At 46.0% G+C, this 13469-nt stretch overlaps 1 protein-coding gene across 1 annotated transcript; it reads right to left on the bottom strand.

Annotated features, from left to right (window-relative positions):
* LOC8076344 (putative disease resistance RPP13-like protein 3) lies at positions 2553–7366 on the bottom strand. The gene is made up of 5 exons (XM_002449989.2): positions 7134–7366; positions 6551–6996; positions 6047–6454; positions 3281–5236; positions 2553–2880 (listed from the first exon to the last, which is right to left on the bottom strand). Exons 2-5 carry the CDS (start codon positions 6961–6963, stop codon positions 2877–2879), a joined length of 2781 nt encoding a protein of 926 aa, XP_002450034.2. The 5' UTR covers positions 6964–6996; positions 7134–7366; the 3' UTR covers positions 2553–2876.

The following is a 13469-nucleotide window of genomic DNA, read 5'->3' as shown; positions in this document are numbered from 1 at the left end:
TGTTCGAATATAAATTTGGACCAAGTGTTGAGCTCTTTCGCTGGGAAGAAAGTTGATTTTCCTATGACCTACTTGGGCCTGCCTCTGACCTTGGGAAGATTAAAGATGGTGCACTTACAAGGAATTGTCGACAAATCAAGATCCAAACTGTTGGGGTGGCAGGGCAAGCTCCTGAACCCGGCTGGGCGAAGAGAACTAGTTAGATCGGTGCTGAGCTCTATACCAATATACTTACTAACAGCTATGAAGCCACCAAAACAACTGCTAAAAGACCTAGACAAAATGAGGCGACGCTTTCTTTGGGCAGGGGACGAAGAACTGACGGGAGGGAAATGCAAAGTAGCTTGGACACTAGTGGCAAGACCATTTGTCTTTGGCGGACTGGGCATTCTGGATTTGGGGAAATTCAGCAGGGCACTCAGGCTGAGGTGGCTTTGGTTCTCTTGGACAGCGCCAGATAGGCCTTGGAGAGGAACCAAGCTTCCTGTTGACGATGGAGATGTTGCTCTGTTTGCAGCTGCTACGAAAGTGACAATAGGAAATGGGAGATTAGCTTCCTTCTGGAACTCAAGCTGGTTAAATGGCCAGGCGCCTGCAGCCACTTACCCTCTTCTGTTCAACCACAGCAAGAGGAAAAACAGATCAGTTAGAGAAGCCTTAAATGGAGGAGCTTGGATTAGGGATATTGCCTACAATCTGAATCATGAACTCCTAGATGACTTCTTCAAACTCTAGCGAGCAATAGAAGCGGAGGCAATTACCCTTGACGAAGCAAGAGAAGATCAGATAGTATGGACCCTGGAAAGCTCAGCCGTATATACAGCGCAGTCTGCATACATGATTCAGTTCGAAGGTCAAATCATTTCAAACTTTCCCAAATTAATCTGGAAGGCGTGGGCACCCCCTAAATGCAAATTTTTCGAATGGTTTCTACTGCAAGACAAGCTTTGGACTTCGCAACGCCTCCAGTTAAGAGCCTGGCCAAATAATTACTTCTGTGCCCTATGTGAGCGGAATTTGGAGACAGCACACCATCTATTCTTTGAATGCCCTTTTGCACGTAGTGTTTGGGCCTTGGTTGCCAATTGGAGTGGATGTCATAATCTACGACTGCAGTTTTGGTATAATGTGTGCGATATGGAACTTTGCTTCCTGGAAATAGTGGATGGAGGAGGGAAACTGGGTCACTCTCTAGCTGTTCTTACACTCTGGATGTTATGGAAACAAAGGAATGACTTCGTTTTCAGAGGCACCAGGAAGGATGAGCGACAGACCTTTTTTGAAATTAAGGAAGAATGCTACCTCTGGTCCATCTCCGGCGGACATGTTTTAAAGCCTTTGTTCGTTGCTAATACCACTCTTATGTAATAAACTCTTGTTTTTTTCTGTATTTCTCTTTCTCGTTTCTGTATTCCCCCACAGCCTAGGCTGTAGGTGGTCGCGCTTCTCGCGCATGTAAACGTTGCTGCTGTTTTCTTCTTATGATAAATCAAAGCCAGGGTTTCCGGATCTTTCAAAAAAAAGACAGTGGATGTTATTGCAGGGCACTAGTACAAAAAATCTCTATGCTGGTGGTGGAGTATAATTTTTACAGGTAGATTCAATTAAAAAACACCTGTAAAAAGAAATCAGGGGGTCCAACTCAAAAACCAACAGTGGAAACACATTTTCACTGGTACAAATGATGCATTTCTACTAGCAGTTTTCTTAAGGAATTTTAGGAAGGTAAAATGCACGGTTTGAAAAGTTGAGTGAGATGATTTACCCAGTTTTAAAGTTGAGAAAGAAAAGTAGACTTTCATGAAAATTGAGTGAGGAAATATAGATTTTTTTTAAAGAGAAAGGCAGATGCCGGATGCCGAGATGCAGGAGAGTCTGTCCTGCTAGGGGCCGGCTAGCAAGTAGCAACGCTACCGAACGCCACCATGTGCCGCTGCCTACTGCAATACTGCAGCTCCACCGTATATAAGCCAAATGAACGTGAATTTGTTCTCCTCGAAACCCAAAGCCGAGATGCTCATGCTACATTTTTTTGGCTTTTTTACGGCCTTTTTAGTTCCCAAAAAATTTTACAAAACTTTTCAGATTTCCCACCACATCAAATCTTGCGACACATGTATGGAACATTAAATATAGATAAAAGAAGTAACTAATTGCACAATTTATATGTAATTTGCGGGATGAATCTTTTGAGCCTAGTTAGTATATGATTGTATAATATTTGTCAAATACAAACGAAAGTGCTATAGTGTCTATTTTGCAAAAAAAATTTGAACTAAACAAGGCCTATATATAGACAGAAATAACAGGAAAAGAGCCTAGCTAGAGTCCTGCACATTTCACCATTTCTCAAGGGAAGCTAACCACTTGGATATATAACGAGCACCAACAGGCTCCTCCAAGTTCCTTCCAGCCATGCTCTGTTTCGAGAAAGAAGAGGGCTCTACCGTATGAGGTGTATGTATTGTACACATGGTAAAAGCAAGACAAGCTTTGCATCCGAAAATACAAGACGCATGAAAAGTTAAAAACGACGATGACAGCACATGAAATGAGTGTACCTCCAATAATTTTGCAAAACAAGTGTATGGCACAAACTTAATTGTACATACATGACAGGATAAAATATAGAAAGCCATCAGCTCGGCACGATCAACTGTTACTGAAAGTCTAACGAACATAGTAAACTGAAACCTTGAGCAAGCCAAGTGGATCTACAGAGATTCATCGAGCATGATCAAGTAACCAAGAACAATGTGAGTGTTGGAATGGCCAATTGGTCATTGATGTCGATGGTAGAGTAAAGCTGCACCGTGAAAAGTGGAAATGCTGGGGTTGTTGCTGAATCTAGAGTAAAGCCGATGTACGTCCAACGATTACCTGGTACATGTACACCACAAACAATTAGCATCATATAGTGTATACGAATAACTCAGAATTTTATAAGAGGACAGTCACATTGATTTTTGAATACGCAGCAGACAGAGTCTAACTATGCAAAGAAGGAACAGAGCTCACAACTAGATTGTCCAATCACCAGTTGTTCAGGTAACAAATGAATAAAAATGATAACTTGAAGCATAACAAATGTAAAGGATTCTTAGCGACACATAAAACTGGAATAAAATAGTAGGGTAAATAAGCATATTTGTCATGCTAAGTGTGGGGTGAACTCAGTGGCATCCATCGATGTCATAGTACCCATGGGATCATGCAGAAGATTATTAAACATGCTACAGTAAGAGGTGGTTAAAAACGCAGAAAAAGGAAGAATACATACATGCACAACTGGATCCACTCCTCATCAATTCGGATATCAATATTAGGATGGTTGGGGTGGGCACGTGCCTCGTTCCTCAGTGTCTCTTTTACTTTCAATGCTAACTCTTCACTCAATGTCTCCTCTCCATCAAGGCGAACCCGAACGTTCTGAAGGGATGGCAGGTGGCTTAGGGCCAGGTCATCAACAGTAATTTCACTATGACCACCGAAATCCTCTGGTCGGATATAGAATTTAAAACGTTGAAGCCTGGGCATAGCTCCAGGTGGGAACATAGATGGCACTGTTGAAAACCCAGAGAATTTGCACCGTGTCACACATGGGAAGGCATCCACGGTAACCATGAACCTCTCAAACATTTGTTTGGCGCCATCCACTTTCACTTCCAGAACAAGAAGAGCCTGCAGCATGCCAAAGACTTGGATGTCCTCACATCTAATCTGACCCACCTTTATGTCCAGCAAGGATAGGAGGAGAAATGATGTGGGATCGATCCATGTCGGCAACCGACTGGTTCCATAAATACCAAGATTGGATAGGCTGCGCAGGGAGTCCACTGAACCATCAAGATCAACATCCACGTCATCTGGGATTACTACTCCTAGACTTTGGATTTTGTGCAGTTTGCCAAGGGACCGCACCAGAACTCTGCACATGCTTTCATCCCATCTGCCTTCCTTGTCCTTTATGATCAGCATAACCATCAATGCCCTCAGTTGTGTCAGATAGCCTAGCTGTTCTGCAATGTATGTAGAATCCACATTAATCTGTAACAGCTCCAGAGACGATAGATTTCTCAACCCACTTGTTGTTGGCAGCCTTGTACTGTCCCCAACACAAAGGCTCATTAATTGTCTCAGCCCGAAGATACTCAATGGCAGTACTTTTATGTCAGTTCCATCGAACCAAAATGACTGCAAAAACAGTAGCTTCCCTATCTCTCTTGGGATGTCGCCAGCATATCCAGTGCTTGATAGACTTAGATACCTCAGGTGAAGTAATTTACCAACAAAATCTATACTTGAATGATCACTAAGATCGCATCCTTCAAGATCCAATACTCGCAGAAGATAAAAGCATGAAAGGGGTGGCATAGTGTTAATTAAAGCATAACTGCTGATAGTGAGCGACCTCAATGTTGACATGTTAATACTAGGCCAAGTGGTATTATAGATACAGAGCCTCCGAGCCTTGCTTTCCAAAGAAGAAGTGATTTCCTTGCAGTCACCATTTAATGTGGTAGCAAAACTTTCATCTCTTGACAAGGAGCAAATGAGATCTAGCACCATATCATGAACCCGGCAAGAAAAAAGATTCATTTCATCCTCATCCATGTCTGCTGGCTGGATCAGGCTTCTATTTAGAAGTTCATTGAAGTAACTCTGTCCAATCTCATGCAAGCTTTGCCTCCCATCTCCTTGTTGGACGAATCCTTCGGCTATCCATCTCTCTATCAACCGCAGCTTATTGATCTGATAATCTTCCGGAAATATACTTAGATATAGTAAGCATGTCTTCAATTGTGGAGTCAGATCATAATAGCTAAGCAGCAATATCTTCCTCATACTATCCATACCAGGATTGTTTCTTAGTCCAGAACCAATTGAGTCACACACATCCTGCCACTCATTTACATTTCTTGACTTATTAGCCAGCAAGCTAGATGTGGTTACGATGGCTAATGGGACACCTCCACATTTCTTCAAAAGATTTTCAGATACATCAGAAAATTGTGGAGGACACTTGTCTATAGACCCAAATATTCGTCCATAGAATAAGATTTTAGAGCTCTCTTGAGTAAGAAGTTTCATCCTATAGCAACCACCAACATGCTCAGCAACATCAGTTATGCGGGTAGTTGTGAGTACTCCGCTTTTCTTGCCATTCTCAGGTAGCGCGCACCGTATCATCTCCCATGGTTTTGTATCCCATATATCATCAATAACAATGAGGTACCTGTATGTATGCAGCAATAGAGTCATGATAAGAATATAGATAGAGATGATTTACGTTATAAGCATATGTTGGTAATAACTTGCAAGGTAATAAGTAGGAACAAGTCCATTCTTACTATTTTTATGTGTTTTTTAATCTCTCCTAAATAGTTAAAGTTATCAAGTTTGCACTCAGATTAGGTAGGTATGAACTATGATATATGGAAGCAGTTTTACCTGTATGTTGGCATTCTTTAGTGGAATATGTTGTGTAATCTTTTGGTATAAAAATGTAACATAAAAATACAAAAGCAATTGTTTATTTCCACCATGGAACAACGTCATAGATGCACACACAACACAATTAGGCATTGATATATATAACTGTATGTCATAAATCCAACATTTTTCTGTTGACAGACACCATATATATGTGCAATAATCATGTTATAGAAAGATTGATGGAGTTTTTGAGATCTTTCGTTGACCTGATACAGTGATTTTAAATTTAGCAAAACCTTCTATCATAAAAAAAACATTGTTGCTAGTAGGTAGAGTACAATGAGGACAAATGGTGGCAACAATGCTCGTTTGCCCACAGTTGTGTATTCATTTGGTTTGAAAGTATAAACTGATTGGGCAATTTTAGAATGGAAAGAAGATACACATGTAAAGCCACCGCCACAATTTCTCATTGACGACTGTAACTAAACATGAACCTACAATCTTACTGTTGACAGTACCACGTATGTGTGTAATAATCTTCAGAGGTTTCCATCCAATGGATTTATGCGGTGATTATATTTGGACTAGCACACAAGACAGCACGTACCTCTTATTTTTGAGAAATTCTTGGACAAGGTCAGTAAGATGATGTTGACCCAATGCTGTGTTGTGAATGCCCATGTACTCATTTCTATCAAGCTCATAAAGCAAGTCCTTCAAAATTTTTATAATATCAGGATCACGAGACACCGACACAAAAGCCGTGCAATTGTATTGCTGTTTAATCTTGTCATAAACTGCTTTAGCAAGCGTTGTCTTGCCTAGTCCTCCGAAGCCAACAATAGAGACTATCCTTTCTTCAACAGACGACTCGCCACCATCTTCCTTTGTCAACATCGAGATCAGCTCTTCCCTTGGCTTATCAATGCCCACAAGGCTAGCCGCTTTAGTGTACAGAGCTGTTATGCGAGGGTCGACTGAGGTTTTGGTAGGAGTAATAGCATCAACCTTGTACCTGTGTAGAGAGATTAAAAAACCAGAACAAAGAGGCAAATAAGAGAAAATTTTGCTGAAATTCAAACGCAAAAGTCTATGATGTCCCGGCACTAACCTGTCACGTCGCTCGGCCACGTCTTTGACACGCTCCTTGATGTCCTTGATCTCTTGGCCAATGTCATGGCGAGTCTTGGCGTTGCTCACAATACTTGTCATCTTCTTGACGAACCTTTTCACACTCCTTTTGCTGGGAGGCTCGGAGCCCTGGACACGCACCAGGAAGGTGTCAACTATGTCCTCCATGTCGTAGGAGAGCTCCCGAACATCCCGAGCCCAGATCCTAATTACTTCTTTGAGCTGCTCCTGTGGCACCTCTCCGACATCGCGGAGGGCGGCATGCATACTCTCCAGCTCTTTCCTGACGAACTGGATGTCTTTCTTCACTCCCTTCTGAAGGTTGTACTCATCTTGGAGCAGCTGTCCTAGCTTGGGAAGCAGGGTGCCCAGTGCCCCAGTCGCAAACTCCATGGCCCCCAAGGTCACTACTGACTACTGATATCCCTGAAAGCACATTTGAATGAGGATCTAGAGATCAGAAAAGAGCTGTCGTGCAGATTTGATTGCAGAAGCAGCATTCATCCCCCACGAAAAGAGAAGAAGAAAAAGCAACAAATCAAAATTGAAGATGCGCAACTCACCAAGGTTTCATGGAGCCCGTAGGTGAGAGAACGGATGGTCAGTAGTGAGCAGTGGGGATTGAAGAGTGGTGCAGGAGTTTGCTCGAATGGGGTTGAGCGGAGACGCATCTGATCTGGGAAGAGCCGCATAAACAAATGAAATCAGTGCTTTTCTCCAGACTCAAGGAATCTGTCCCAAGTCTCCATTATTTAAACCACGGCTAACGTTAACTGTGTATTGGGTATTGCGGTCACGAGACGAGTGTGGAAAGTGTACTCACGTGACCGGCAACATGCACACATATCTACATACTGCCATTCTGTTTAATCTTAGCAGTGTACCTAGGTTCCATATGTAAGAGGTTAAACTATTAGGAAAGAAAAGGATTACGACATAAATTAATGTGCGGAATGGTTCAGGACCGCATGTTCATCTCAACAGATTGGTTTCCCTACCTCAAGTCGTCATTCAAATGAACTACACTACTATAGAATGAGGCATTGGTCGATGCCTAAAATGGCCAAAAACCTCGGCCTTTTTACGGCCCGAGGTTAAAGACCCCTTTAACACCGGTTCGTAACGGCTACTGACAGGTGCTGTCGGGGCAGAGACCCTTTAGAAACGGTTCGTGTTACCAACCGGTGCTAAAGGGTCCCCTTTAGCACCGCCCAGCGCCACGGGCCGATGCAAAGCCTTTAGCACCGGTTTGTGTTAGGGTGACCCTTTAGCACCGGTTTTGTTTCTAAACCGGTTCTAAAGGTCTGGTTTATAGGCCGGATCACTCCTCCTCTCTGCCTATTTGAAACCGAGAGCACCATTCACCATTGTTGTTCTTGGAGCTTCTTCTTCCTCATTTGTTCTTCGTCTCCGACGCCCATTGTTGATCTTCTTCGACTCCGTCATCGTTTCTTCGTGTTTGGAGGTGACTAACTTTTGTCTTTCTTGTCTTTTTTATGTTGTTTTTGGCTTGTGATGTTCCCATTATTTTTAGCTCAAATCCACGTTGTTATTTTGAATCATTCACATGAATTAGTATCCATATATATATATATATATCATATTTTATGGTTGACCTGCTATTAATGTAGTTTGCAAAAATAAATTATAGTATATTTTTATGATCTTAGAAAGTAGGATAGTTCAAATTATTTGGTTTGTTAATATCACTTGATTTATTTTTATTACTACATATAATGTCCATTGTATCATACATGTTTACTAGTAAACGTGAAATTTATAATTGTTTAAAAATTGAGTATGGATAGTAGATGGCAACCGTGACCGGGTCTTCGGTCTCTCAACGGATTCAAAAGCGATACCGTCCGGAACTCCCTCTCATTACTTGTGGTGGGCACGTGCCTCGTTCCTCAGTGCCTCTTTTACTTTCAATGCTAACTCTTCACTCAATGTCTCCTCTCCATCAAGGCGAACCCGAACGTTCTGAAGGGATGATAGGCTTCTTAGGGCCAGGTCATCAACAGTAATTTCACTATCACCGAAATCCTCTGGTCGAATATCGAATTTGTTGGGAAAAGGCCGCATCCTTCCCCCTGGTAGCGTCTGAGGTTATCCTTCACCCGAGTAACCTCCGACCTGGTAGCGTCTAAGGCTATCCTCCACCCAGGGAACCTCCGTGCAGATGCATGCGGAGGACCCTGAGAAAGGCTAACGTTGACATGACTCTCGCTATGTTGAGCATATGCAGGGACTGGAGCACCGGCGGAGATCTGCGGGCGAAGAAGGGGGGAACCTTCGAGCTTTCCTTTGGAGAAGGATGTTCGGGAGATGCGGCGGAGGAGATAAACCTCCGGCCCATCTGAGCCGAGCGGCCTCCGAGGTGGCCAACCCGAGCAACCTCCGACTCAGCCGATTCAGGGAACCTTCGACTCGGAAGAGTCGAAGGTTCGACTGCCGAGCGAGGGATACGAGCGTTCGACAGTCTGAAGCCCCGGGCGAGGAGCGCGTGGAGAGCCTGTAGTGTGAAATTACGCAAGTAACTTAGGATCAGCAGACTGTGATGTACGAATATGCTGGAATATTCCTCCACCGTCGCGGGGCATATCTGTAACTGTCTTAGGTCGGTTTCCGAGCCCTATAAAAGGAGCACGCCGACATTAATAAGAGAGGGGAGAGCATTCACTGTATTCACCTACTGTTGAGCCTATTGTCTGTTGGAGCTCAGACCTCTCACGGCACCGAGTGAGAAGGTTCACCATTCACCGTACTGCTGGGGAGTGTGGAGAGCACCTTCCCAACATTGGCGCCCACCGTGGGGCCCGAACTATAACCTGCGATGGCTGGAAAGAGAACAAGCACCACAAGACCTCGGGGAGAGCCCTCCAGGAGAGGAAGGCCAAGGAGGGCCGTGCGGAGCACGTACGCGACCGTGGAGGGAGAAGGTTCTGAGGGCGAGCAGCCAGAGAATGAGCAGCCGGAAACACGCCAGGAACCTCCTCCCGCCGCAGACCCGGCGCAGCCCTCGGCCACGCAAGAGCTCCAGCAGCTTCAAGCGCAATTGCGGAACCTTCAGCAAGAGCGAGACCGGATCGCTGCTGCCTACGCCGCCAGCCAAGAGGCAGCGGTAGCCGCGACGCAAGCGGCTGAGATCAGGCAGCAGCTTTCACTCCTGCAGGCAGAAATCCTTAGCATGCAACCTCCAGCTCAGCCGACAATTCAGCCCGCTGTTCTGAACAGCGCCGGCCCAACATTAGATGTGCAACCGACGAACTACGGCGGCATGCTGCGGGGCACGTTGGACCTTCGTTCCCCTCTGTCCGAAGGATTGCAGACCTCGCCTTGGCCAACAACCTACAAACCAATCACGCTCCCTAAATTCAGCGGGAAGGCCGATCCGCGCCAATTTCTGATGAGTTTCGAGGCAGCCGTGGCCTCAGCTGGAGGGAACGAGACTGTGATGGCAAAATCCTTCGTGATCGCAGCCGAGGGAGATGCCTTAGCGTGGTACTCGATGCTCAGACCCGGGTCGATCTATTCATGGGAGAACCTTCGAGACAAGATTTTAGCGAATTTCCAGGGATTCGCGGTTGAATCACTAACCTCCACGGACCTGTTCCAGTGTCGCCAGAATCAGGGAGAGGCACTGCGGGAGTACTTCCAGAGGTTCGTGCAGACTAAGGCGAGAGCACCCGGTGTGCCGGAGGAGGTTGCCATTGAAGCGGCCATCAAGGGTCTTCGCATAGGACCCTTCGCGGCTCATTTGGCCAGAGAAAAGCCAGCATCCATGCACGAGCTGTACCACGAGTTTGAGAAGTATTGCAGGTCAGACAACGACTACCGCAAAAGGTTGGAAGACCAAAACTCTCAGAAGAGGCAGAGCAATGATAGAAATTCACAGAAGAAGAACCTCAGCCAGGATGAACGCCGGCCACAGCGAGAGGCTGGTGGACAGATGATGAATATCGAGCAACCGAAAAATGACAGGCCGGAAAATAACCGTCCACCAGTGGAAGCGCGGAGCTCGGAACGCATACCCAATCAAGCCGGAAGAGGGGGTCGAAATGCGGGATGGCGAAAAAATCAAAGTCAGCGACCACGGAAACAGTATTGTTTCTTCCATGGAGAAGAGAAGGGTCACTCCACCAGAGATTGCCCTGATGCAAAAGAAACTCAGGAGAGGATCAAGAGCAGGTCAGCTCCGCAACCTCCGATACCAGTTGCCCAGCCCCGGGAAGTAAACCACACATTCCCTCAAACCTTCTACCATTCATATGTCGGAGGTTCAAGCCAGCAGCACCCAGCTCCACTTCAGCCCAGCGCGCTAGCCTCCGCTTACTATCCCAGCTTCCTACCAGCTTGGCGCCCAGCCCAGCAAACCGCGGACCACAACCTTCCACCAAACTATGTTCCTCCACGACCTCCACATATCGCGTACATCGAAACCCCGCAACCCCACCAGCAGTCACTACCTCCTCCCCCAAACCAGCTACAGCTGCTCCAAGCCCCACCACCACCAAAAACCGAACCCCACCCTGATAATCAGATCGGCCCTCATACACCCCTACCCACAATTGGAATGATCTTACCAATAGCTGGGGGGTCCTCAATGGAGTTCCAGACAAAGAAACAGAAGAAGGATCACCTCAGGCTCGTCAACAACGTTACAGTTCAAGGGCCAGTGAGGTGCACTGATTGGTCCAGAACCCCAATAACCTTCACCGAGGAAGATCTAAGATTGGAAAGCTACCCTCACACAGACGCCTTGGTCATAACAACAAATGTCGCGGGTTGGGGAGTAAGCAGGATCTTAGTGGATTCAGGGAGTTCCGCAGACATAATATTTGCTGGAACCTTTGACCAAATGAAGCTCAGTAGAAGCCAACTCCAACCTTCGGAGTCACCTTTGATCGGGTTCGGAGGAAAGCAGATACATGCTCTGGGGAAGGTCGCCTTGCCCGTATCCTTCGGCACAACGGAGAACGCAAGAACAGAGTACGTCACCTTCGATGTGGTAGACTTGCACTACCCATATAATGCCATATTCGGGCGAGGATTCTTGAACAAGTTCAATGCGGCCGCCCATATGGGATACCTGTGCATGAAAATCCCGGCTTTGCACGGAGTAATAACGGTTCACGGAAGTCAAAAAGAGGCAAGGAACATAGAGAAGGCAATCTACAAGTCCTTCCGGAACATAAACTCCGTAGACTCTACGCAGCATGAAGCTTCCCAGCCACCAGACATGCCAAGGGGGAAAACAGACCTGGCTGATCAGGAGGAAACAAAATGTGTCCCTCTGCAGGAAGCTGTTCCAGATAAGAAGGTCACCATCTCCGCCACCCTTGGTAGAGAGGAGGAACTCGAACTGCTAGACGTGTTGCAAAAGAACCAAGATATCTTCGCTTGGAGTGCCGCTGACCTACAAGGAGTCAGCAGAGACATAATAGAGCATTCGCTGGACATTGATCTGAGGATGAGGCCGAAGAAGCAGAGACAGAGAAAAATGTCTGAAGAAAGAACCTTAGCCGCAAAGGCAGAGGTACAAAGACTCCTGGACGCAAAGGTCATTAGAGAAGTCATATACCCGGAATGGTTGGCAAATGTGGTCTTGGTCCCCAAGAAAAATGGCAAAATGAGAATGTGCATAGATTTTACGGATCTCAACAAGGCTTGTGTCAAAGACTCCTTCCCCTTGCCAAGGATAGATACCTCTGTGGACAAAGCAGCTGGTTGTCAGAGATTCTCACTGCTGGACTGTTTCTCTGGTTACCACCAAATTTGGCTCAAAAAAGAAGACGAAGGAAAGGCAAGCTTCACAACCCCATTCGGCACGTATTGCTACACCAGAATGCCAGAAGGTCTCAAAAACGCTGGAGCAACCTTCTCCAGAATGATGGGGAAGGTTCTAGGAAGTCAGCTACAGAGAAACATCATAGCCTACGTCGACGACGTTGTCGTCATGAGCAAGCGCAAGGAAGATCATATCAAGGACCTGCAGGAAACCTTCGTCAATCTTAGATCTGCCGGGCTGAAACTTAACCCGGAGAAGTGCGTGTTCGGGGTCAGCAAGGGAAAAATGCTGGGATATATCATCAGCTCTGAAGGAATTAGAGCTAACCCAGACAAAACAAAAGCAATCATGTCAATGGCAGAACCTTCAAACAAGAAAGAAGTGCAAAGGCTGACTGGCCGAATAGCAGCTCTCAACAGATTCATCTCAAGATCAGCAGAACGGAGCCTCCCATTCTTCAAAGTGTTGAGAGGAGAAGGTAAAACAGAATGGGGTCCGGAGCAATCAGAGGCCTTCAGGCATCTCAAAAATTACATTGCAACCAACCTGGTGGTGACAGTGCCTGAGCCAGACACCCCGCTACTACTGTATGTGGCTGCCTCCGATCACGCTGTCAGTGGTGTCCTGGTGCACGAGACAAGCGACAGTAAGGGAACGGTGCAAAGACCCGTTTACTACGTATCTGAAGCTCTGTCAGGAGCAAAGCTGAACTACACGGAGATAGAAAAAATTGCGTACGCGGTCCTGTGTGCATCAAGGAAGCTCAAGCATTACTTCCAAAGCCACGAGATTAAAGTGCCCACTTCACAGCCACTGGGCGATATCCTTAGGAACAAAGAGGCTTCCGGACGTATAGGAAAATGGGCGGCCGAACTATCACAGTTTGATATCACCTATGTCCCCAGAACCTCCATCAAATCTCAAGCCCTGGCTGACTTCATGGCAGATTGGACACCTTCGAACAAAAACGAGGAGAAGGTAGTCGATCAGCCGTGGACGCTGTATACAGATGGCGCCTGGGGCCAAGCGGGAGCAGGAGCAGCAGCTGTCCTAATCGCACCATCTGGACTCAAACTAAAGTTCGCTATACGACTCGAATTCAAAGCAA

The sequence above is a fragment of the Sorghum bicolor genome, chromosome 5 (assembly GCF_000003195.3).
Source record: "Sorghum bicolor cultivar BTx623 chromosome 5, Sorghum_bicolor_NCBIv3, whole genome shotgun sequence".
NCBI lineage: Eukaryota > Viridiplantae > Streptophyta > Magnoliopsida > Poales > Poaceae > Sorghum > Sorghum bicolor.
Note: the sequence above shows the minus strand (reverse complement) of the source record. Positions and strands in the feature narration are given on the sequence as shown.